The sequence below is a fragment of the Eurosta solidaginis genome, chromosome 4 (genome assembly GCF_040869045.1).
Source record: "Eurosta solidaginis isolate ZX-2024a chromosome 4, ASM4086904v1, whole genome shotgun sequence".
Taxonomy (NCBI): domain Eukaryota; kingdom Metazoa; phylum Arthropoda; class Insecta; order Diptera; family Tephritidae; genus Eurosta; species Eurosta solidaginis.
In genome coordinates this window covers 45,344,724-45,372,416 of record NC_090322.1, presented here as the reverse complement: position 1 = coordinate 45,372,416, position 27,693 = coordinate 45,344,724, and the positions used below count along the sequence as shown (strand labels likewise).

Sequence of the window (27,693 nt, the reverse complement as noted above, 5' to 3'; positions counted from 1 at the left end):
ATTTCTAGAGAAACTTCCATTACGATTTCTACTACGACGATAGTTATGATTACTAACATGTTGACGGATTTGCTGAACATCGCTTGTTGAACCGGTTGCCTTGTTTGCGATCACGTTATTATTTATTTTAGCAGCTTCCAAAGTTGTTGCTTTTTCAACTATTTGCTTGAATGATGCTTTCGGATTCTGTAGCAGCTGTTCTCGAATATGCCCATCGCGTATACCTCTGATTAGTTGGGCTCTTAGAAAAATATCTGAGATAGACTTCCCACATTCACATATAAATCCACACTCCATTGCTCTTTTCTGTAGGGCAATTAAAAATTCTGCCAACGACTGTTCGCTATTTTGGATTTCACAAAGAAATTTGTGTTGCTCTACTAAAACGTTCTTTTCGGGACAAAAGTGTTTTTCCAGTAATGCCACTATTTCATCATATTTCAGTAAATTTATTTTTTTGGGTGAAGTCAACGTTGCTAAACGGGAATACGCCGCTGGTCCGATGTATTGTAATAGTAGTTTTGCACACATCTCTTTGTCCTTAACAACTTTTTTGATATGGAAATGATTATCCAGATGCTCTTTATATGTTTTAAATGATTCTATTTTTGGATCGAATGCTTCGAAACTTGACAGGATGTTTACGTTGGTACTGCTCGTTTTATGATTTGCCGCAATTTGCTGTTGCTGCTGCTGCATCGTTGTCGTCATGGCGGTTATTGCCTGTAGCAATTGTTGAATTTGAGCCTCCATTTTATTTTGAGGTTATGTTCGTGCACGTTTAGTAAAATTTTTGGGCCGTCTATCTAAATAATTATTTTCCGATTTTACTACTCGTCGCCATTTCTATTGTTATGTCCTATAAAGGAATAAATGCACGCGCTTGATTTTGGGTTATACTATATAATAAAAACTTCAATTTATTTGTATGAGGCATTTTACATCATAGCTATAGCAGTAGTAATTATATCAATATATGAAAAAAGGAAAGAGTATATATATATATATAATAATGACAGTAGGAAAAAGAGGGCTGCCAACTGTTGGTAAATACATAACATAAAGTTTAAGCGTAAACGTCTATAGATGTAAAAAAAAACACAGCTTTTATCTATAAAATTTTCACGTTTTTAATCTATTGCATAGATATTATCGCGAGCTTGGCGCCTAAATCAAAAAAAAACCGTAACGAATATTTGTCAAAAAAAAAGGACGTGTGGTACTCGGGGACTGCCGCGGTAAAGCTATTGCATATTATCAACTTATGCAATTATAATATTTATGCTACATTTTGTTTTCTTTGATATTAATTCAAGTTTTGGCTTTGATATTAATTTAAGTTAACATTTTTAAGCGTGGTGACCGATAAGAAAAAAAAATTTTTACTTTTATTGAATAAATGAGAAGTTAATATTTAACTTTAACTTTAACTTTATTTTTAACTTTAACTTTCACTTTAACTTTAACATTCACTTTAACTTTAACTTTATTTTTAACATTAACTTTAACTTTAACATTCACTTTAACTTTAACTTTAATTGTAACTGTAACTTTGAATTTAACTTTAACTTTAACTTTAACTTTAACTTTACCTTTTAGTTTAACTTTAACTTTAACTTTAACCTTAACTTTAACTTTAACTTTGACTTTAACTTTAGCTTTATTTTTAACTTTAACTTTCGCTTTAACTTTAACATTCACTTTAACTTTAACTTTAACTTTATCTTTAACTTTAACTTTAACTTTAATTTTAACTTTAACTTTAATTTTAACTTTAACTTTCACTTTAACTTCAACTTTAACTTTATTTTTAACTTTAATTTAACATTCACTTTAACTTTTACTTTAGCTTTAACTTTATGATCCGGGGTGGGCGTGAGCTTAGCACCTGCTAACAAGCCAACCTAATATAAACGCACGCAAGTCATTTTCTGTCAAAAATGTCTCATGCACATACAACTTGTATGAGAGCAACTCAAATTGAATTTGCTGCGTGAAAACCTAACTCGATTTCCAATTTTTGTTCTGCGTGACATTTAGATTTGACGTTTGCACACATGCTTTACATTGTCGCAACCCATGCTTATTTGGGTTGGGGCAAAAAACGTCGGTTGTTTGCGTGCGCTAAAAAAACGCAGTGCGGTTTTATTAGGTTGGCTTGTAAGCGACCATATATTTATACGATAAGCGATAGCACAATGGCTACTTCGTGAAAATCAACGGCAGCTCTTTTAGTTTGATTTCGATGGTCGTACGGTGAAGAAGTGTCTTACTCGCGCTTAAAACAGAGTACCAAAGAGTGCGTGTGACACGTGTTCACCGTTCAAGCATTGAAATCAAACTAAATAAATAATTGATTTTGCTTTCGTGCTCGCTACGCGTTCGTGTTTACTAACACATTCTCAATTTGGTAACCGTGTAAATGTAGTGGTGCCCACCGCTGTTTATTATAGGGATCCAATTTTATGTATTTGGCCTGTTGCTAACACCGAACCTTTACGAACCTTTTCGTGCCTTTTCGGATCTTTTTTGACAAATATCCCCTACGGTTTTTTTTGATTTAGTCGCCAAGCCCGCGATAAAATCTATGTAATAGCTTAAAAAGATCCGAAAAGGCTCGAAAAGGTTCGGTGTTAGCAACAGGCCAAATACATAAAATTGGATCTCTATCATAAACAGCGGTGGGCACCACTACATTTACACGGTTACCAAATTGAGAATGTGTTAGTAAACACGAACGCGTAGCGAGCACGATAGCAAAATCAATTATTTATTTAATTTGATTTCAATGCTTGAACGGTGAACACGTGTCACACGCACTCTTAGGTACTCTTTTTTAAGCGCGCGTGCGACACTTCCTCACCGTACGACCATCGAAATCAAACTAAAAGAGCTGTCGTTGATTTTTACGAAGTAGCCATTGTGCTATCGCTTATCGTATACATATATAAGGTAAAGTTAAAGCTAAAGTTTAAGTTTAAGTTAAACTTAAAGTGAATGTTAAAGTTAAAGCGAAAGTTAAAGTTAAAATGAAAGTTAAAGTTAAATTCAAATTTAAAGTTAAAGTTAAGGTTAAAGTTAAAGTTAATGTTAAAGTTAAATTTAAAGTTAAAGTCAAAGTTAAAGTTAAAGCTAAATTTAAGGTTAAAGTTAAAGTTAAAGTTAAATTTAAAGTTAAAGTTGCAGTTAAAGTTGAAGTTAAAGTTAAAGTTAAAGTGACTGTTAAAGTTAAAGTTAAAGTGAATGTTAAAGTTAAGGTGAAAAATAAATATTAACTTCTCATTTATTCAATAAAATAAAAAAATTTGTTTTCTTATCGGTCACCACGCTTAAAAAGGTTAACTTGAATTAATATCAAAGATAAAACTTGAAGTAATATCAAAGAAAACAAAACGTTGCATAAATATTATAATTGCATAAGTTGATAAATGCAATAGTTTTACCGCGGCAGTCCCCGAGTGCCACACGTCCTTTTTTTTATTTCGTGCTTCCAAATAGACATTGCACTTTAGACTAGCTTAATTGGCGCTTAACCGTTCAAATGGTTATGGCCGTCCAACAAGGCGCGCCAGTAGCTTATTCGCTCAGCCAGCTGGCACCAATTGGCCACACCAAGAAAGTTTAAATCCTTTTCCACCTGGTCCTTCCAGCGGAGTGTGGGCCGCCTTCTTCCTCTGCGCTACTCACTCACTGGATGACGGCATATATGTATTACACTCTAGAGGTGGTAGTTTTTCTATGAAACAAAATCCGCATCTCTAAAATTTGCCCTTCTGCCACGGGAAGGTATTGAACCGAACCCCGGTCCCAAGCTGTGGTTCTGTTGCATATGTCACAAAAGGATTTATCTCAGACGGTTATACTCTTTCCCGTTTGTCACGTGTAAAAGCACTGTTAACACAACAACAAAAACCTCTGTTGAAATTATCGCACAATAACCAATATTAATTATCTAAACATATTCCGTTATACAATATATGTCTGCGCAAACTCTTTCCATCATACTTACCCGCTATTATTATCACACCCACAATACATGTATGTATTTCTCTAAACATTGAATCACTAATAAAGGAGAACTACATTTCCTAAATCCTATATGGCACTACTTATTTTCGTGTATTTTTTCTGAATTTGTCGTCAGTTTACTGAACGCTTGACAAGCCAACCTAATATAAACGCACGCAAGTCATTTTCTGTCAAAAATGTCTCATGCACATACAACTTGTATGAGAGCAACTCAAATTGAATTTGCTGCGTGAAAACCTAACTCGATTTCCGATTTTTGTTCTGCGTGACATTTAGATTTGACGTTTGTAGACATGCTTTACATTAGCCGTGTTTTTTAACACGCGCGTATACGTTTCGTTTGCGCGTGTAAAAAAACGCCTATCTTCGCTTAGATAATGCTTAGGAGACCCATCTAGCGGCTGTGGTTAAACAACTAGCTACAGCAACAGGGTGTACCGAAAAGCGGAGACGCAACGCTCTGATGGCCCTAGGGTATAACATATAGCTGAATCAGTTACGATGAATTGTGGACACACATATAATACATAGAATTAGTGTAGAGGGTGAAACAAAGACACATATTTCAATTACATGTGAGTATAATGCGTATTGAAATTTAGTAGGACAAAATTTATGCGCAGCAATTTCAGAGGTGTATTTATAGTTTGTCTCTTAGCAGTCAATATAAAGTTTAAGCGTAAACGGATATACGCGTGTTAAAAAACACGGCTATTGACGCAACGCATGCTTATTTGGGTTAGGGCAAAAAACGCCGGTTGTTTTCGTGCGCTAAAAAAACGCAGTGCGGTTTTATTAGGTTGGAATGTGACATACGCTTTGGAAAAGAACGATTTTCGATAAAATTCGAAATCAACACCAGCATCCCTAGATCGTGTAATCTGGCGCAAAGTAGAATTCCAAGGAATAAATTGATTGAAAGGTACAATTGCGTTGTAAATACATATGTTTATATAAAAAAAAAAACATTTTATCGTGGCATATTATGTTTAGATAATGTCGATCGAAGATGCAGTAAATGAGGTGCAAAAGCAACTTGATGAATGGAATCCAATGCGTGATGATTACACCAATTCGCAGTTCAATAAGTACATCAGTGGGCCTGGAGCATACTTAGATTCTGCCGTACAGCCTGCACAATTAGCTAAAGCAGGCAGTAGACAAAAACAAGCTGCACAGGCTAAAAAAAGCGATGAAAATTCTACGCAAAGATTTGTACCTTACTTGGTGTTAAAAAATTTGCCGCAAGGCATTACAAAGAATGCTATTTACAATATTTGTAGCAGATATGGGCGCGTGAGTGAAATCCGTGATAGCCGCAAAAATGATTTTTTCTTCATCGATTTCCCTACAGTAGCGTAAGTTAAAAAATTCGATACCATCTTTTTCTTACAAGAAACATGAGTATGTAAAAATCAAAATCTTGATAAATCAAATTTAGTTTTAAACTTTACTATATCGAAAAATATGTAGGTATATATATTAATGAGGCATATGGACCTATTGCGCCCTTTTTCCTCATGATATAGTATATGCATTAAGGTGGGTCGATTTGTATTGACGAAAGGTAACCGATATCGCGCCATCGATTTTTCGATAGGATTTGGGCTCCGGAAAAAAAGTTCCACTACACATACCCAAAAAAATAAATTTCGTGCCTGCGAAATTTCACTTTATTTAACTTTTTTTCGACTTTGATTTTTAAGTTTTTTTTCATGACCTACTAAAAAAAATTCATATGTATACCCTGTCCGAGCCAAAAACGTTGGCGATAACAGTTTTTTGAAAAATAAAAAAAATAAAAATAAATGTAAGGCGCGATAACCTCCGAAGAGGTCTAAGGCCGAGCTTCTCTTCCAATTTGCGTTGTGCTCCTCTTGATTTTCCCTACAAATTGGCCGGACGGGACCTACATGTTTTATGCCGACTCCGAACGGCATCTGCAAGGCAGATGAGTTTTTACTGAGAGCTTTTCATGGCAGAAATACACCCCGAGCGCTTGCCAAACACTGCCGAGGGGCGACCCCGCTTAGAAAAATCTTCTGCTTATTTAAAAACATTATTTCTAAAATTTTGATGTTGCTTTGCCCGGGGTACGAATCCAGGGCATACGGTGTGGTAGGCGGAGCACGCTACCATCACACCACGATCATCAAATGAAAATTTCTTTACCTAATAGGTCATGAAAAAAACCTTAAAAATCAAAGTCGAAAAAAGTCAAAAAAATTAATTTCAGAGGCTCGAAAATAAGTTTTTTGGGTATGCGTAGTGGAACTTTTTTTTCCTGGCCCGAAATCCTATCGAAAAATCGATGGCGCGATATCGGTTAATAAATCGACCCAGTCTAATATACATATTGCAACAAGCTGTAATAGCCAAAGTCGTGTTAGGACGATATTGAGTCATGTCTGGCGGGTCCGCTACCACAAAAGAGTTGAAATTTTGTTTTATTTAATTTGCATACTCCTTTAACGAGGAGTGAAACCCACGGGTATAAGTTAGTATACTATATTTCGGACAAACTGGCATATCTCCGCGATCAAGGTTGTCTGTAACGTCCCACTGATTATACTTTCATAAATTAAATAAATGTTTGTGTTGCGTCATAAAGCTATTCAGCAATATTGCTCATATGAAAAGGGACTTGCGATGGAAGATCAAAAATTTTATAATCTCAAAGCATCCGCAACCCAATTGTCAACCTCACCTACGCGAGGGGAATCCTGTTACAAATATGAATGTATCATACACATATTTAGCAGGCGAGGCTCTCTCGACCCAAGTTCCTCATGGAACTAGAGTGTGGATGGCGGTATGGCTTAGAAGGTTTAATGTGGTCATATTAATCGTTCCCGAGATGGTCGGGTTAGTGCCTTAATAGTGCTTTGTTGCCGGAACGTACCGGATCTATATCCGGCAAAGAACCATCAACATTCGGGGAGTGTCATTATCGTTAATACAACAACAACATGGCTCGCTAAAAAAAAAGGCAAGGCTGAAATGTACGAAAGAACCTCAACGAATAATTCTACAGTAATGGTAGTATAAACAGCTAATATTTAAGGTTTAGCGCTTCCCAAGGCAGTCGGTTCTATGTACCGGAGCGACTCGGGATTTTTCCCGACCAAGGACTGTCATTTCAGTGTGACCCCATTTAATTTGTTGCGTCCCTCCCATAAATTGTCATCCTCCCAGCTGCTCCTTGCAGCAGGACTGCTCCATATTCTCTTACTCCAGGATGGCATCGAATCCAATCCGGGTCCGTCTCCTGACCCCGGTCCTGAGAAATGGTTTTGCTGCATCTGCGGGAAAAGAATATTTTTAGGACCGTCATACTCTGTTCAGTGTGTCCCGTGTAAGGGATTGTTGCATCGGACAGGTTGTTCTGGGCTTGATCCCAAAACCCGACGTCCGCGTAACTTTTATAAATCTTTTGTGGCTCCTTGCTGTTCACGCCCAAGGGCGTCGCGTAGTCTACGCCTAAGCGCCCCCTCACTAACTTTCAGCAGCCCCGCTGCTGCTCGCGCCCCACGGCGCCAACAACTCAAACAGCTATCACCACTCATAACTAGTACATTCGTAGTCGAGTCGGTAGCAGTGCTGAGCATCAGCCCCTGCCCCCGTCTTCTCTCTCCCCCCCCCCCCCCCCCTCTTTTCCGGCAGCAATCGTGTAGGTCAGGGAAACAGACTCTTAGTCCCTATCTCCGTTTGCACCGTTTGCCAGCACAGAATATATATGTTTGCGACATCCGCCCAATGCAGCTCCTGCCTTGGGTGGTGCCACTTTCCTAGATGTTCTGGTCTCCGCGACGGCAACCCCCCGACGGGTTTCATCGCGCCATGTTGCCAGGTCGCAAACCCAAATCGTCCGGGTACCCCAATGCTTGCCCAAGGACGCCCAGTCCCAGAGCCACAACAGCTATTGGGTCCTGCCCTTCCACAACCCAGGCGTAGTCACCCGTCACTTACCCCCAGAGTCGCGGCGTCTCCCCTTATTACTTACTTACTTACTTAATTGGCGCTTAACCGTCTAAACGGTTATGGCCGTCCAACAAGGCGCGCCAGTCGCTCCCTCGCTCCGCCAACCGGCGCCAATTGGTCACACCAAGGGAGTTTAAATCGTTTTCCACCTGGTCCTTCCAACGGAGTGGGGGCCGCCCTCTACCTCTGCTTCCATAGGCGGGTTCCGATAGAAACACTTTCTTGGCCGGAGCATAATCTTTCATTCGCATAACATGGCCTAGCCAGCGCAGCCGCTGCGTTTTAATTCGCTGGACTATGTTGATGTCTGCGTATAGCTCGTACAGCTCATCATTAAATCTTCTTCGGTACTCGCCATCGCCAACGCGTAGAGGTCCATAAATCTTTCGAAGAACTTTTCTCTCGAACACTCCCACAGCCGCTTCATCTGCTGTTGTCATGATCCATGCTTCTGCCCCATATAGCAGGACGGGTACGATAAGTGACTTGTAGAATATGATTTTCGTTCGCCGTGAGAGGACTTTACTTTTCAATTGCCTACCTAGTCCAAATTAGCATTTATTGGCAAGATTGATTCTTCGCTGGATTTCAGTGCTGATGTTGTTGCTAGTGTTGATGCTGGTTCCCAAATAAACGAAGTCTTTTACTATTTCGAAATTATGGCTGCCAACAGTAGCGTGGTTGCCAAGGCGCATATGCGCTGACTCTTTGCTCGATGACAGCAGGTACTTCGTTTTGTCCTCATTCTCCATCAAACCCATCTTTACCGCTTCTTTTTCCAGTTTGGAATAAGCAGAACCGTCTCCCCTAATGCACTTCAGAATTCTGCAGTTAAACGGTAATGGACTAACTGGGAAGATTACGGAGATAGTCGATTTCATGAAGCGGCACAACATCCGCATTGCTGGGATTCAAGAGTCTAAACTGACAGCAAGATCTGCATTGCAGACCTGCTCTGGGTATAATGACCACAGGAAAGACCGCGAGAGCGGAAATGGAGGCGGCCTCGCGTTTATTATACACCACTCTGTGCAATATTATATATTTGATCCTGGCATCGACCGCAGGGACAATGTCTTAGAACGTCAAGGCCTATCTGTTCGGTCAGGGGATGCAAATCTAGAAATCATCAACGTCTACATCCCTCCTGTCACCTGTTGCCCCAGTGGATACCGCCCTAATATCGAGGCCTTACTCACTGGCAACAATCGCATTATCTTAGGCGATTTCAATGCCCATCACGACCTATGGCATTCAAACTTGCGGGCGGACAGTAGGGGTGAGATGTTGGCGGATCAAATAGAAGAAACGACGTTCTGCACAATAAACGGAGACGCCCCCACACGTATGGTAGGAAGCTGTCATAGCTCGCCAGATATCTCAATCGTGAGCGCAGAACTCGTAAACTGCGTCAACTGGCAGCCGATGGTAACATTGGCATCCGACCTTCTGCCCATACTTATTTCGTTCGAGCGTACCGCCGACTTCATCGTCACCGAAAAACGCACTTTCATAAACTTCAAAAAAGGAAAGTGGGAAGAATATAAATCTGCAACAGACAGCAGCCTTCCGTAAGGTCATTGAATCCGCCTCGGCACATTTCATTCCCGCCGGGAGAATTCCCGAAATCCGGCCCCACTTCCCGGCGGAGGCCGCGAGCTTAGCGAGGGAACGCGACCTTATAAGACAGCTTGATCCAGGCGACCCCCAAATAAGGGATATAAACCAACGCATCAGATTGCTTGCGGACGAACACAAGCGGGCGAAATGGGAAGAGCACCTAAGAGGTTGTAACCTCTCTACCGGTGTAGGTAAACTTTGGTCCACCGTAAAGTCCCTATCGAATCCGACTAAGCACAAAGACAAAGTTTCCATCGCCTTTGGCGATAAGGTGCTGTCGGATGCGAAAAAATGCGCGAGCGCTTTCTGCCGACAATATATAATGCATCCTACGGTTGACAAAGATAGACGGAGAGCCAATAGACACGCAAGTTAAGGAACATGACTCCACTCAAATCAGGTGGCAAATATAAACAAATTGTTTAAACATTGCTATTTGATTTATTTACGGAATCTGTTGTAACATTCCATTCCCACATACTGACATTGCGTTAGCCAGCTGATGCAATGCCAGGAGTAAAATTACTAAGGTATCGTATTAAGATAAACATCCTATTCAATATTCCTATTGTAAACTATTTGTAAGTTATAAATAAGAGTAAAATGTAAAGCTTAGTCAGTTTTTGAGCAGCATTGAAATAAAATGCAATAGTTTTTTAAAAACTCAATTTACCCAACATAAACTTTAATTGGCGATCCTGCCAGGAGCCACGCAGTGATAGCCTATAAAAAGGTTGCGTGTCCTCCGGAGTAAAAAAAAACACTGTAAAAATTAAAATAAAACAAGTATCTCTAAAAAGGAGAGAAAAGGAAAAAAACACTATAAAAATTAAAATAAAACAAGTATCTCTAAAAAGGAGAGAAAAGGAAAAAAAAACACTGTAAAATTAAAATAAAACAAGTATCTCTAAAAAGGAGAGAAAAGGAAAAAAAAAAAAACACTGTAAAAATAAAAGAAAACAAGTATCTCTAAAAAGGAGAGAAAAGAAAAAAAAAACACTGTGAAAATTAAAATAAAACAAGTATCTCTAAAAAAGAGAGAAAAGGAAAAAAAAACACTCTAAAATTAAAGCAAACAAAAAATTTGTCAGCTTACAAGAAACCTAAAAACGCGAAGTACGTAACTCCAGAAAGTGAAAGGACCACCAACATATGAACAGCAGCATTCATCCACAAAGCGAACAAGGATCTAATAGAAGGACGAGAATCCGAAGGCGAAGAAGCGTAAGCTAATGAATAAAATAGTTAAGGTATATGTTAATACAAAGTATGTATAAATAATTATATATATGTACATATAAATTAGAAGATTATAAAAGTGAAAACAAAACAAGAAGAGATAAAGCAAAATTAAAAAATAAAAGTTATATGAAGTGCTGAAAGATTGTGAAAGAAGATTTGAAAAGGATATATAGATCTGGATTCTTTGACAAAAATGTCACTAAATAGTAATAATAGTACCACTGATATGGATGTAATATCTAGATTGATTGCCGCCAGTACGGCATCATTACGAACGGAAGTAGAGCAAATGAGGCGACAGATACAGGCCATCAACACCAGTGATGCTGTGACCGAGTTTGTACCCGAACAAATAGATTCAAATATAAATTGTGACGAACCTTAAGACGTTATCAAATCTTTGCCTGAGTTTGGGGGTAAGATAAATAATTATGTAAGTTGGCGCGAAGCAGCCAATAATTCCATGTCCTTGTACACAAGGGGAAGTAGGAAATATTTCGCGGCGTTAACAATTTTAAGGAATAAAATTACCCGTGAGGCCAATGATATACTGACCAATCACGGAACAGTTTTGAATTTCGACGCAATTTTGAGTCGTCTGGACTTTGCCTTTGCTGACAAAAGGCCAAGTCATATAATCGAACAAGAGATGAGTGTCCTGAGACAGGGATCGAAATCCCTGATAGGTTTCTATAATGAGGTTAACGAGAAGTTGACGCTTCTCATAAATAAGACCATAATGACTCATGGGACAAGCTCACCCATAACTAAAGAGCTAAACTCTAAAAACAGAGCCACTGCTCTGCGGACCTTTATAACTGGGCTTAATCACCCATTAGATCAAATATTGTTTACCTTGGCACCGAAGGATTTGCCAAATGCGCTTGCCAAGGCTCAAGAGTTAAATGCCAATCAAATGAGGTCACAATTTGCTTTGCAATATTCGCAAAGCCACCCGCAGAAAAGTTTTAATTCATCTCCCCACAGACTTCCTTATAATAATCGGAGAAGTCAGGAGTTTCAGAATAATTTGAGGTACCCGCAGAAAAATAGTCCAATATTCGGCGACGATAAAAAAACCCGTCCAGAGCCAATGGATGTAGATCCATCCCTGCAAATTGAGAATAGGCCTAGTAATAGATATATGCCACAGGGAGTTAGAAACAATTTGCAAAACAACAATTTTAATAAAAGAACTGGAGGTGCCCAAGTCAGTGCGCAACAACAAGAAAAAGTACAACGAGTAAATAATATTAATGAAGGCCATTTTTTAGGCCAAGAGTAAGCTTGCCATATATATATCTGTATGACCAAGCTATAAAAAAAGATTTTGAAATTTTAGTGGATACAGGTGCAACGTCCTGTTACATCAGGAAGGGAATTTATAGGAATCCAAAAGAATTGGATATTTATAAGAGGATACAAACCATTAATGGTTATACAATAATAAGATTTTACCATGAAATTCAGCTGTTTGGTGTTAAGGAGATTTTTTACGAAATTGATAGCTTGGAGTCAGATCTCCTTATAGGTTATAATTTATTGCGGAAAGTCAACGCTTTAGTGGAACTGGAAAACCAGAAGTTAATTGTTAATAGAATTGGGAAAATTTATGAATTTGGGGAAAGGAGTGCTATGAAGCACAGTTGTGAAAAAGAAAGTGAGGTTGATAAAGTGAACTTTGTGGAACAAAAATGTTCCACAGCGCCAGCTGACGGTAATACCGGCAATAGCACAGATAATATAAAAAATAGAACAAATGTGGAACAAAAATGTTCCACAGCGCCAGCCGATGGTAATACCGGCAATAGTACAGATAATATAAAAAATAGAACAAATGTGGAACAAGAACGTTCCACAGCGCCAGCTGAAGAATGTACCAGCAAAATTCCAAATAATAAAATAAGCCCAAAAGAGGGCAATATAAAAAATCTTCGTCAGAAGATAATTGATGTTATAAAAAAAGAACATGAAGATGTTGATTTGGATTTACCATTCAACACAGATGTCAGAGCAGAAATTCGCATGGATGAGGAAAGACCCATTTGGTCCAAACAATATCCATATCCAATGTCTGTTACTGGTTTTGTTAATGAAGAAGTCCAAAGTCTATTGCGGAAGGGGATTATAAGGGAAAGTAAGAGTCCATATAACTCTCCATGTTGGGTAGTTCCAAAAAAGGGAATTAATAAGGATGGAAGTCCTAAGCTACGCTTAGTGATTGATTTTAAAAAAATAAACGAAAAAACCATTCCGGATAGATATCCGATGCCGAATCCAGAGATCATACTTTCAAATTTGGGGGAATCAAAATATTTTTCAACGATAGATCTCGAATCTGGATTTCATCAAATATTAATGAGAGAAGAGGATATTGAAAAAACGGCTTTCTCTGTTAATAACGGGAAGTATGAGTATGTGCGGATGCCCTTTGGCCTTCGCAACGCGCCCAGCATATTCCAGCGGACTATGAATGATATTTTGCATGAATATATCGGGAAGTTTTGTCATGTCTATATTGATGACATTATAGTATATTCACGTAATTTGGAGGATCATTTGAAACATTTAGAATTGGTAATAGAAGTACTAAAAAAGGCCCATATGAAAATATCTCTAGAAAAGTCTAGGTTTATTGAGCAAGAAGTTGAGTTTCTGGGATACATTGTATCTCATAAGGTCATTAAAACCGATCCAAAGAAAGTAGAAGCAATAAAAAATTATCCAACACCAAGAACTCTACGTCAGGTTAGAGGATTTTTAGGTTTAACGGGATATTATAGGAAATTTATAGAAGGTTACGCTAAAATAGCAAAACCAATTACAAAATATTTACAAGGGGAAAATGGTAAAATCTCCCGATTTAAATCAAAAACAACTATTGTCAATCTAGACCAAGAGGCAATAGCTGCTTGCGAAAAACTAAAGGGATTGTTGTGTCGGCAGATAGAATTGATACAACCAGATTTTACAAAAAAATTTGTTCTAACAACAGATGCATCAAATGTAGCCGTAGGAGCTGTGTTATCTCAAGAGGGGAGACCAGTGACTTTCATTTCAAAAACATTAACCACGACTGAAAAAAACTATGCGACAAATGAAAAGGAATTATTTGCCATTGTGTGGGCATTGAAGACTTTACGAAATTACCTTTATTCGGTGAGGGATTTGGAGATTCACACCGACCATCAACCATTATCATTTACAATTTCTGAAAGAAATCCAAATATCAAAATGAAAAGATGGAGGGCATTTATTGAGGAGTTTTCCCCAAAAATTATTTATAAACCAGGTGCAATAAATGTGGTTGCAGATGCTTTATCCCGGCAAATTTTAAATAATGTAACAGAGTCGGAAAATGATGAAAGTAACTCAAGCGACTCTTTAACTAATACACAACATTCTGCAGAAAGTAGTGATGAATGTCAAATTGCTGCAACAAAAAAAACCATTAAATCATTTCAAACAGCAAATCCTTATTGATAAGGGTGCTAGAATTACAGCCTTAGAAGCCATATTTCCATTTAATAACAAACGCTTTTTGATCGAATATGATCAACCTGAAAATATTCCTTCGGTTTTGACAGAATATTTGAACCCAAAATTGGTTACCGCAATTTACTGCACACCAGAGGTGCTTTATGGAATTAAACATGTCTTAAGAGAAACTTACCCATCGACAAAATTTATGCATTCTAGATCTTTCCCTAATGATATTACTAATAGGGAGGACCAAGCGGCTATTATAGAACAAACTCATAATCGCGCACACCGCAATTATAGAGAAAACTTAAAACAAATCAAAGATCAGTACTATTGGCCCGAAATGTATAAGCAATTTAAACAATATTCAAGAAATTGCGAAGTATGTAACAGGAATAAATACGACAGGCATCCGAAAAAGATTCCAATTGGTGAAGTTCCAATACCGGAAAAAGAGGGAGAACAAGTTCATATTGATATTTTTTATGCTCAACATTTGAAATTTATTACTTGCATTGATGCATATTCTAAATATTTGGTAGTAAAGCAAATTGAAGATAAAATTAATTTGGAGGAAAAAGTAATGGAAGTTATCCAAAGTTTTCCTGAGTTAAAGGAAATAACGGTTGATAATGAACCTGGGTTTATTACAATGCAGTTTAAATCTTTAATGCAAAGATTAGGAATAAGAATTATTTTTTGTAGTCCAAGTCATAGCACAACTAATGGACAAGTTGAAAGAGTGCATTCGACCGTAATAGAAATCGCGCGTTGCATTAAAAATGAATATAATTTAATAAGTTTTGCTGAGTCGATATATCGTGCTGTGCATCAATACAATACAACGATTCACTCAGTAATAGAAGAAAAACCATTTCAAATACTTTTTAATAAAGTGCCACTTGATGCAGTTCGGTCAAAGCTTTTGACTGCGCAAAATAAAATGTTAGATAGGGAAAATAGAAACAGGGTTAGTAAAACATACCAACGTGGCGATGTTATATATGAAAAGATTATAGGGGAGAGAAATAAGCTAAAACCTAGATTTAAAAAGCAAGTGGTAAAGGAAGATTTAGGAAATAAAGTTAGAATCAATTATAGGAATAGAATAGTACATAAAGATAACATTAAATCTTAACTTTAATTACAGGAAATGGAGTTAATCATATTTCTGGCATTAATTACTATAGTAGGGACGGATATAATCGATTATACAAGAGAAGATTATGTATTAATAGAAGATGGAGACGTAGCATTATACAACGACTTTGGTGACCTTTTCCATGTTACAAATTTAACTTATTTTTCCGAAATATTACTACTAAATCAGGACGATTACAACAAAAATTTAGGTTATAATAATGTTAGGGAAATTGACATACGTGACGAGTTTCATATCAATATGGACCCAGAAATAGAGCTAATACAGACGTTGTTAGGGCAATTAAAAAAAACGGAGAGACGTTTAAAAAGAGGAATTAATGAATTAGGGACTTTATGGAAGTGGATAGCCGGTACCCCGGATCACGACGATTTAGTTTTGGTAAATAATAAATTAAACGAGTTAATTTTAAATAACAATAAACAATTTATGACAAATTCAGAAGTATTTAAAGTTATTTCTCAATTATCAGAGACAATAAAAAACGCAAATAAAAATGATCATGCTACACAATTAAGGAAACGTAGGAATAAATTTTTACTAAATGAATTACAGAATATTATTCATACAATAACTTTAGGAAAATTAGGAATTTTGAATCCAGTAATTTTACATTTAGATGAAATTAGAGACATTATTGCAAACGAACATGGACGATTGAGTGTGACAGATTTAATAGATATTTCTAATTTTAAAATATTACAGAATAAAGATTTAATAGTTATTTATATTAGGTATCCAAAAATTTTTTTAGATTGTAAATTTTACGAAGTAAGAGCAATAGCTAAGCAAGATGGTAAGTTATTTATCGAAAAAGAGATTGCAAAATGTGAGAATCAATATGTTAATGTTAAAAATTGTAAGAAAGAAATAGTGAATGTATATTGTGAAATAAAATCTTCAAATTCTTGTTTAGTGGATATTTTGTTAGGAAAATCGACTAGATGTATAAAAATTAAAGAGAGGAATAAAGAAATTGATGTAATAAAAGATGGTGTTATTTTAGTTTCAGGAAATCATACTGTTGACAATCATAATGTAAATGGAATTTATCTCGTAACTTTTAAAAATCAGTCAAAAATTGACAATGTAACTTATGAGAACACAGATGCAAAAATATGGAAATATGTAAAAAATAATAAATTCAGTAACTTTGAAATTGTTAAATATATAGAATCTGAAGACTTAAATTTAAAATTTGAAAATATAAGCTTTATTGATGTCATAAAAGGTGAAATAAAATCAAAACCCATATTTTGGATAGGTTTAATAATAGTAACAGTTATATTTATGATAATAGTATTAGTCAAAGCTGCTAATCAATACAAAATATTTAAGCAAAGAAAACAAACTGAAATTAATGAAAAGATATTTAAAAACTTGAGTTCTCAAATTGAAATATTAACTAATTCACTGAATGAAACAGGGACGTTTCATCTGAAGAAAGGGGGAGTTAAGGAACATGACTCCACTCAAATCAGGTGGCAAATATAAACAAATTGTTTAAACATTGCTATTTGATTTATTTACGGAATCTGTTGTAACATTCCATTCCCACATACTGACATTGCGTTAGCCAGCTGATGCAATGCCAGGAGTAAAATTACTAAGGTATCGTATTAAGATAAACATCCTATTCAATATTCCTATTGTAAACTATTTGTAAGTTATAAATAAGAGTAAAATGTAAAGCTTAGTCAGTTTTTGAGCAGCATTGAAATAAAATGCAAGAGTTTTTTAAAAACTCAATTTACCCAACATAAAATTTAATTCGCACATAAACACAAATTCAGCGCGTCACCAGTCGCCATCATCAGAGAGGTTGAGGACGCCATTTGTCGCGCTAAACCATCCAAAGCAGTGGGCCCAGACGGCATAGCCATGCCGATGCTTAAAAACCTAGGGAAAGAGGGTTTCAAATATTTAGCGCATGTCTTCAACCTGTCTGTTTCCACCTTTGTCATACCCGAGAAATGGAAAATGGCCAAGGTGGTCCCGCTACTAAAGCCTGGGAAACCAGCTAACATAGGAGAGTCGTATCGTCCGATATCTCTCCTGTCGCCAGTAGCAAAGACGCTTGAAGCCATTTTGCTCCCTTCTTTCCAAGGAAATTTGCAGCTAGCCTCTCATCAGCATGGCTTCAGAAAACTCCATAGCACTACCACCGCGCTAAATGTCATTAGCACCCAGATAAATTGCGGTTTACATCAATACCCCCACCATAGAACAGTACTCGTAGCGCTAGACCTATCAAAAGCTTTTGATACGGTCAACCATGGCTCGTTACTGCTAGACCTGGAAGGGTCTACCCTTCCCCATGTCTTAAAAGGTGGATCGCAAATTATCTGGGTGGTCGGCAGGCATCGGTGCAATTTAGAAACGAAACATCAAAACCAAGGAGAATTAAACAAGGGGTGCCACAGGGTGGTGTCCTATCCCCACTTTCGTTTAATTTCTACATATCTAAGCTACCTCCACCACCGGAGGGAGTCACAATCGTTTCCTACGCCGATGGCTGCACAATAATGGCCACAGGCCCAGGCCCAAAGATCGATGAGCTATGCAATAAAATAAACGGCTACCTCCCTGATTCCAGTTTTTTCGCCTCGCGAAACCTGGCATTATCACCGACTAAATCTTCCTCGACCTTATTTACAACATGGACGTCCCAAATGTCGACCATTTTGAACATCCACGTCGATGGCACTACGCTATCGACTGTCCTACACCCACCCCAAAATCTTGGGTGTGACGTTTGATCAGGATCTACATTTTGGTGAGCACGCAGCCGAAATTGTTCCGAGAATTCAGAGCCGTAACAAAATCCTCAAATCCCTCGCTGGCAGTACCTGGGGAAAAGATAAAGAAACGCTCATGACTACATACAAAGCAATTATCCAGCCGATTACGTGCTATGCGTCACCCATATGGTCGCCAAGCCTAAAAATTACCCACTGGAAGAAGCTACAGGCCTGCCAAAATACTGCTCTCAGAATTGCCACGGGCTGTCTTCTTATGTCCCCAGAACACCATCTGCATAATGAGGCGAGAATACTCCCCATCAGGGAGAGAAATGAGATGCTGACCAAACAGTTCCTGTTGAATACCCAGAAACCTGAGCATCCCAACAGACATCTGATTGAAGAACCAGCACCGCCTAGGGACCTAAGGAGTCATCTCCGTAAGCATTTTGAGGAAATACGGCACCTGAGAACCCAGCCGTATGAAGCGAAAAAACGCAAGCAGGTCCTTGGTGAACTCCATAAACAGGCGTCGGACCTTTATGCCGGGAATTGCCCGGTGAATCCAGTACTCAACAAAGCATCCAAAACTCGCGGAAGAGGAACGCATACTCCCCAGGGAAACGCGTGTCACTCTTGCTCAACTTCGTTCTGGATATTGTAACAGGTTCAACTTTTACCTATCCAGAATCAACCCCGACATACAAAATGTATGCCCCGCTTGCAATGTGTCCCCACATGACACCAACCATCTCTTTAATTGTAATGTGGAACCAACGCCTCTAACACCCCTTTCCTTATGGTCCACCCCTGTTGAAACAGCAAGTTTCCTTGGACTCCCGTTAGAGGATATTGATGACAATTTGTGATCGGTCGCGGCTATTAGGTGGGGCGAAGCATTGCTACAACAACAACAACAACATTTAAGGTTTAGGGACGTGGACAGTTCCAGTATCTTTAGGTACTTGCTCGACTGTCGGATCTAGGTAGTCAACTCTTAATAACGAGTAATATAAACTAGCGATCTCCAATGACGATCCATGGCAACAATTTTTGTAAGACATTTGCAAATAGATACTGCTCCTAAACGAACGATCGGTTGCCAATTTCTTTGGGATCTTGTTCTGATTAAAAATGTGTCTGAGTTAAAATCCCTTATGGAAAATATGGGTACTTCTGCAAATAAAAGATCGTTTGTTTTCAAAAACTGACAACGCCGCTTCGTTTGGTTCATAAACCTTCATTGATTCAATTATGATGCAATACGTGGCATAAATGTAAATCGTATTGAGAAAAATTCAAAAATCCCTTCAAATATATTTTATGAAGCTGGAGTTCTTTTTTACACACACCATTGTATTGAGATAAATATTATCCAACGCTTATCGAAGTACAGCAAATTTTTATTATTGTAGAACACAAACTGTAAATAAATTTTGCATTTAACTTCATATTCAAGGGAAATGGAGGCAGTGCACCGTGCTTTGGTTAAAAACAGCTACGGGTTTCACGTGCTTGTTGGTAAACAAAAAAACAAACAACAAATGGAACCAGTGCCTTCTGATGCAGAAGAAAATGCGACTCCACTAAAAGTTGATAAGGATTCGATTGATTTAGAAAATAGGTAAGAATTTTGCGTTTGCCACAACATACAGTGATAGATATTTGTTTGAACTCACTTTTAATTTTGACTTTAACTATTTTCACTCACTACTCACTGTCTATGCATTACAAACTACAAATTCTAATCCATATACTTTGTTGTTCTAACGGAAATTCGAATTGCCTTAAAAAGCCTCTATACTCGTATCATCACATATTCAATAATACTACTACGAACAGGTGCATATTCGTTTAAAAATAGCAACTTTATTTTTAAATACTCTACAAAGATTTCTACCGGGTTCGAATCCGGGCTAAATGCAGTTTACTTCATAAGTGGAATGTTGTGTTCTGCAAATCATTTCAAAGACCCCTTTGAATCATGAATGGCAGCGTTATTCTGCTGAATGGAAATTAAATGAATTAATATTTAAAAATAAATTTGCTGCGTTTAAACGAACAGATTTTTTAGGCAATTCAAACTTTCGTTAGAACAACAAAGAATATGGGTTAGAATTTGTTAGCAATTAGACAAAAGAAAGCGGAAGTGGTAAAGTTTAAATTAAGAGTGCGTTTAAACGAATATCTATCACTATAGATGTATAAGCCTACAACACATTCATATTTAATATAGAAACTACCGAGCATCGGATAAAAACTTGCCACGGCCTCACTTTGAGCACGATCCAATTGTTAAGCAGAGAAGTTATGAAGCAAAGAATTCACTTCTTCAAAGTAATGATCCACAAAGACATTATCTAATTGAGGAAGATGCTCATGAACTTGAACGTGCTGGTTTGAAGGAGGGCAATCCCAAAGATATGGAACCCAACAAGTATAAATATCGTACAGGTCGAGCATTTGTTGAGTACGCAGTTTATAGAATTCATATTTGTGTTATAAACTTCTTTTAAACAAATGACTCTTTTTTCAATAGAATGCCGGAAGAATCGAAAAAGTTCATAGAAGGGAAATCGAGTCAATCTTTGGGATCGTACGATGCAACTCGTCGTACATATGAAAATAATCATAAGGATAGGAAAATTGGCCGCCCTGTTGATATAGGAAAATGCGCCAATTGTCAAGGTTTGTGTGATATTGTATGTGCGCGTTGTCAAACATATTTTTGTGGATTAGAGTGTCAACGTAAGGCATGGCCACAACATCGCCAATTTTGTGGCAAAGAAAAGTACGTACATTACTACAGCCTGCGACAGCATGAAAACACGAAGAGGTTGAGCTGTTTATTAAGTTTTAATATTTATATAGTATTTTCTTATAAAAGTATTAAGAGAGTTCAAAATTTTGTGTATTTGATGTTGCAAACGTTGCTATATCAAATACCATGATTCAATTACTACAGGTTTGTTCTCCAAATAGAACTTTGACACTCCCAAGTTTAAAAATCTGGGTGGGTTGCTTTTACGAAGTAAGGAAAAGGGGAAGAATTCAATCCCCCTCAGCGAAAATTTTAGTTGAAAAGTACCTTTAGTAGTATATTACTAGTGATAATAAATTTGTAAATGCCAACAGGTTTTTGGGGAAATAATTCATTTTCTACTAAATATTTCGTGAATTGATAGAGTTATTCATTCTTCGTTCATTCAGAATTAGTTTGAAGAATGCCGTGCGTCAACATTTTATTAAAAAATACACTATTTCAAAATTGGTTAAACAACTCCCTATCTGAGCATAAGTTCAATGCATTTTAAAATAAGAGCATTCTGAGATATGGCGTTCTTCAACCTTATTCTGATATATGGCGTTTTTGTAACAAATGCTGAAATGGTAAATTTTTGAAAAATATTTTGAGATAGGACTATTTCGAACTGGCAGCCGACATGGGGTGACACTCTACTCAGCAGCTGCAATAAACTGACAAACAAATAAAAGAAATTAACTTATTGTCTTAGAACTTTATATTCATGCCTAGACTTTGACAGAAAAGTTAAGCTTTTGTGCGGTCCTGCTTTTTATTCTAAAATTTCCGAAAGATCTTTTTCCATTTAGCTGGAATCGTTCCGGATAAAACGTTAAGTTAGAATATTCGCTAGACTGATACTACCTCACGAGGCCCGAATATTCCAAATAAGTATATACATAATATTCCAAATATAAAATGAATCGATTTAATAGTCGAGTTTTTGACGTTCAACGATGAATTTTAAATTGGTTCAGGTTCCGTATGTTCATAGGTTTACGAAAATGCACGATTCCTTAGTGTGTGATAAATTCATCATAAAATTTAAACAAATTTCTAAGGAATTATGCAGTTCAGTACTTATCGGATATTTGTAAACTAATTGTTTCCTATTTCTACTACTAATATTTTCGAAAGATGGCAAAGAAACAATACAGTTAATGGATGTCAACTCGATTTGGGAGCAAAATGGCTGCAATTATCAAAAAATTTGTCAGCCGAGCAAACCTCTTGTGATTGAATCGTGATCAAATACCACAATTAGTTATCGTTTTCAATTTGGTCTTCGCATATTTTGTTTGACTTGAAAGTTGCCGATTTGATATTCTGTATTGAAAAAATACGTTACGGTTTTTGGTGTTACGTATTGGCTATGACGTCGCAAATGCATAGCCGTGTGTTTTGTTAGTGTATTGTGAAAAATATTCCACAAGTTTGCAATGCAATAATGCGAGACCATGTGCATAAAATCCTGAACTGCCCTATATGACAATGTTCACAAAGGTTTTCAAAACTTGGTGAAAAAACGAAAAAAAAGAGAAACTGACCCTGCTTTTACGTTATATACTGCTGACACTACTGCAATAACAGGAAATTAATGCGTTCTCTTAGATCAAAGAAATATTGCTAGTATATATGAAGATGCGGAGATAACTCATGCGGTTAATGCTAAATCTTGCTATGGACCTTTAGACAACCTAGTGAGATAGAAATTTGAAGCTCGGTACTAAGGTTAGATTCAATAACAAGATGTTCCGCATGTAGCTTTTTGTGACACTCCGCACTCGTGGTTGTTTTTTTAGAAGAAGAGGAGATAGGGAAACATTTTATCCCGTTTTCCAAAAAAGCACTAAAATTCCACAAAAAGATAAACGTAGTAGTAAAAAATAATATATTAAAATAGCAAATAAAACCTTGGAACCTTCTGTAAGAGTGTACAGTCAACTCCAAATGCAGTGATGTTCATAAAGCACAAGCTAAGAAGCAAACAGAAATTAATCCCGCGGTAAAACTTTGTGATATTTAGCACGCCCTGCTAAAAAAAAAATTAGGTATAATGTCGAATGCTCCGAGGCAATGCTTTGGGCCCTCTTAGACATGAAGAAAACAATCGACAGCGGACCAAACAATAGGGTTAGTCGAGCACTTGACACATAGATGGGGAACAGGTTTTAGTTAGGCCTACAACCGAACCAAGGTGATGGCGTCTTCACTCACATCATCGATTGAGACCAAGGTAAGCGAGTTGTTGTTGTTGTTGTTGTTGTAGCAGTGTAACACTGAAGTCACAGTCCTTGGTCGTGAAAAATCCCGAGTCGCTCCGGTACATAGAACCAACTGCCTTGGGAAGCGTAAGCGAGTTGTTGTTGTTGTAGCGATACGGTTGCTCCCCGAAGGTTTAGGGAGTGATCGATGTGATGGTCCTTTGCCGTTTACAGATCCGGTACGCGTAAGCGAGTCTTGGCCCCTGGTCAAAACAGCAACAGAATGCTTCACAGCAGGAATGACTAGCCCAGGAACAATAGATTTGTGCCATGAGGATAATAGTTTTGCATCTTTCAGACGAAGTTAAGTATATACATGGTGATAAGCCTGCAACTTGGGGGTTTGGAATGTGAAAAGTACAGGGTGACCTAGTGCTACATGGCTAACCTTTCATAATTAAACCATGGGTTAGAGCCCGATGACAGTAGAATATAAAGGGGAAGAAATTAGAATAGTAGTAAGTATAGTATATTGAAAGTATAGATAATATATATATAAATATTATTAGGTGTTGAAGTGAGGCTGGATTCTTTTAAGTTTGGATTATATTTTTTGTTTCGAAATTCAGATCTTCTAGTAGCAGTGTGCGATCACTCACAAATTGTCACCACCTGGCATTTGTCGACATAAGATTTTGCCAACTCTTTGTGGATGACAGTGATGGCTTTTTTGCTTATCTGATTGAAACGGATGTCCTTTATGTCTCTAGGGGGCGAGACCTCATGTTGTTGTTGTAGCAGTGCTTCGCCCCATCCAATGGGCGTGACCGATCACAAATTGTCATCAATATCCTATAACGGGAGTTCAAGGAAACTTGCTGTTTCAACAGGGGGGGACCATAATTAGTGTTAGAGGGGCTGGTTCCACAATACAGTTGAAGAGATGGTTGGTGTCGTGTGGGGACACATTACAAGCAGGACATATGTTTTGTATGTCGGGGTTGATTCTGGATAGGTAGGAGTTTAACCTGTTACAGTATCCAGATCGAAGTTGAGCTAGGGTGACGCGCGTTTCCCTAGGGAGTGTGCGTTCCCCTTCTGCAAGTTTTGGGTATTGTTCTTTGAGTACAGGGGTCACCGGGCGAGGCCTCATCAATTAGTTGTCTGCTAAAATGCAGAGTTTTCTAAGTATTTAACAGTTTGTTGTGTAACGTCAGTTTATTCTTGTTGTAAAAAGCAAGGAAAAGGAAATGCTTGATAAAAAAGTATAGAAATAGGCCAATCGATATTTGCTATCATTTTGTCGCGGGCTGTACATATTTCGCCTAAAGCAGGTTTTTGAATTCAAAAATGTTTTTTATTTTCAAAGGATAAATAATAGTAAAAATGTTATTACTCGTGGCGAAACCACCGATAAAAATGCAGGTTCTTCAAATACTTCTTCAGAAGCTGCTCCGCAATCTAAACCTGAAAAGAAATCGTCAAATTCACAGCCGAAAGAAATTCCACCCAGTGGTAGTATAGTAGCTCTAACTTCTGTTAGTAAAACGAATATTGTATTTATACGTTCAAAAGCTACCGATGATAATTATAATTTTTTCAAACTTACTAACGATGTGCAAAGGTCGGCAAAAACTTTAAATAAGGTAAAGATAGTACCCAATTGTGGACAAATTGTTATTGTCGATTTTGAGGGTCAATTCAATCGCGCCATGGTTTTAAATAGCGACGATGAAGAACGTATTAAGTTAATTTATATTGATTATGGTAATTTGGATGCACGAAAATTGGAAGATTTGTATGAGGCACCTGAACAATTTGTTGATATTCAACGTTTTGCTGTGCCAGTCATACTAAAAGATGTACCAGAAATGTATATGACAGAAGAAATTCGAAAATTTATGTATTCTTATTTGGATGGAATTGATTTGATAATTAAATATGATAGCGAAAAAGATTACTTAGTCGAAAAAGGCGTACACAAAGTAGAATTAGTTGATGCAGCTAGCAACCAAAATTTCAATAAAATGATTAACAAATTATGTAAACCAACTGAACCAATTGATCCTGATGAAGCATATTACGGTGATGTAAGTAAAAGTTTAATATTGTGCTAGAATTTAAATTATATTTAAACATAATTTGTTTCTTAACCAAAACTTTGCAGTATCTGCAGCAAAAGCAATTACCAGTCGGTGAAAATATTGAATTGGTTGTTATGGATAATTCTTTGCTCTGCACAGGCTGTATATCATGCAGTACAAAAGAATGGGCTATCGAAGTTGAGAAATTTCAAAATGATCTTCAATACTATGGTCAGTCAGTAAAACAACAGTGTTATACACCACGGTATGTTTTCTTTACTGTTAATTAAACTATATCTCTATGTCTGAAGCCAGGTTCTTCAGTGGGCATTAAAGTTGTCTAAAACTTAACCCACAACCCATTCCGAGAGTATTTCTGCAAAAAACAAAAAATCATTTTTTTTAGAAAATATAAAATTGTTACAGCTATAGTAGTAGTAACGGGTTGTGGAAAAACTAGTGAATGAGCGTAATTCGCTTTTGAATATCTGCTATATGAGAGCTATAGTTTAGCCCCACAGCTAGTATATATTAAACTTACATACACTTTCTTCCATGCCACTTTTGTTTTAGTGTGGGCGAACTTTGCATTGCCAAATATAAAGTAGATGGAAAATGGTATCGGGGTCGTTGTCTAGAAATTGTTGGCGATGGTTATCCTAGTATAATATTTTTTGACTACGGTAATATCGGAATGGTGCATGTGAATGATATTCGACGATATCCATCGCAATTTACTTATCCGATTTATACATGTGACTGCGAAATTAAAGGTAAATTAGATAAAATTAAATAAAATGTTTACGACGTCTGTATTGTATGTATTTCTATTTTTAAACAGGCTTACCAGAACACTGTCCCCCAGAATTGGTTCAAAAGTTAGAGGAACTTATACCGAATGGAAGTACAATTAATTGCAACAATGTGACTATTTATAAAGAAGACAATTTCCATGGCATTGCATTACCTAAGCTAATACAAAATCTTGAAATTGAGGGTTTACTGAAAGCAGCTTCAAATTAAATCATATGTGCACATGCATAAGCAAAAAGTAATCAAATTACTCGGTAAAACTCAAGAATGCAATAATTCTAAAATATATAAAACCTTGGCAAGTATATATATATATATGTCTTATAGTAAAAAACTTTTTTTCGAATTTCTTAATACCAAATATATACGGTTAAGTCGATTTTAACAATAAGTTCAAACCATATTTTAAAACTATGTTATTAAAGTTATAATAGTGCGTTATACTCACCACTTAACTTTGCAAAGTAAAGATTGACACTAAAAACAAAAAATAAATATATGAAATTAACAACTTCTTACGTAACTTCTTTGTGTAAAAAGTATATTGCGCGTTTTACTGTAATACTATGCACACACACAACAAATTGCCATTTTATACCATTTTACACCATTATACAATTTATTATATGATAAATTGCGTAATAAATTGCCAATTTAAAAAAAAGTGCGTTGTAAATTGTTTCAAACTGCAAATTCAACATTGTAAAGTGTGTTTGTTGAGTAGATTTAAACGTCAGTTACGCATGACTCAATTATATGGTTGGCTCATCTCATCAGCTGATTTTATTTTTTTCATTTCACTGAAGTAGGGATTGTTAAAAGAGGATGGCAAACTCAAAATGAAACCAAACCAATGAACACATTTTCTTACAACACACAAAAATTTCAAAGTTTTATGTTTCATTCCATTCCATTCGCCTAATATCAACACGCAAATTTTGACAGTCTGAACAAAGGTATGTTGTTGCTGTAGAGATGAGCCAACCAGCTATCAAATTACTATTGTGTAAGCTAAATTGATTTGTATGAACACCATTCAATTTAAATCGAAATTGCGTCAATTTATTTTTCTGTTTGAACATAGTATAAACATGTAAATGAAAATTCTCGCACCTGTGGCCACTCTAACCTAACCTAAGCTGATGAAGCTGTATGAAAAAACCTAACTTCGCGTTTCCCCATTCAAATTTTAATTACATCTGTTTACAATAAAACATGGTCACTCAGTATTATCTTCCGAACATAGTTGGTGTAGATGGGCGCAAAAATAATATATATTCCAGGTAGTTCCTAACTACATCCGCCGCTCCGTAAGCCAGCTAAAAATATTTATAATTGCGACATTGATCCAATGCAGTTCATGCCTTAGCCGCAGCCACCTTCGGAGACGTCATGGGCTTGGTAATAGCAACCTTGCGGCGGATTCATTCGTTGCACTGTGCTGCCAAGACACAAGTACCAAGTCGTCAACACCAGGTACACCAACAGCAGTCGGACAGCACGAACAACAAAGCCTAAACACTTCAAGGTG

At 37.0% G+C, this 27,693-nt stretch overlaps 1 protein-coding gene across 1 annotated transcript; it reads left to right on the top strand.

Moving 5' to 3' along the window:
• The first annotated feature begins 4,861 nt into the window (after positions 1 to 4,861).
• On the top strand, positions 4,862 to 26,673 carry vret (vreteno). The gene is made up of 9 exons (XM_067781415.1): positions 4,862 to 4,951; positions 5,023 to 5,387; positions 19,718 to 19,882; positions 20,495 to 20,728; positions 20,798 to 21,049; positions 24,635 to 25,355; positions 25,433 to 25,614; positions 25,923 to 26,122; positions 26,191 to 26,673. Exons 2-9 carry the CDS (start codon positions 5,026 to 5,028, stop codon positions 26,370 to 26,372), a joined length of 2,298 nt encoding a protein of 765 aa, XP_067637516.1. The 5' UTR covers positions 4,862 to 4,951; positions 5,023 to 5,025; the 3' UTR covers positions 26,373 to 26,673.
• The last annotated feature ends 1,020 nt before the right edge of the window (positions 26,674 to 27,693 follow it).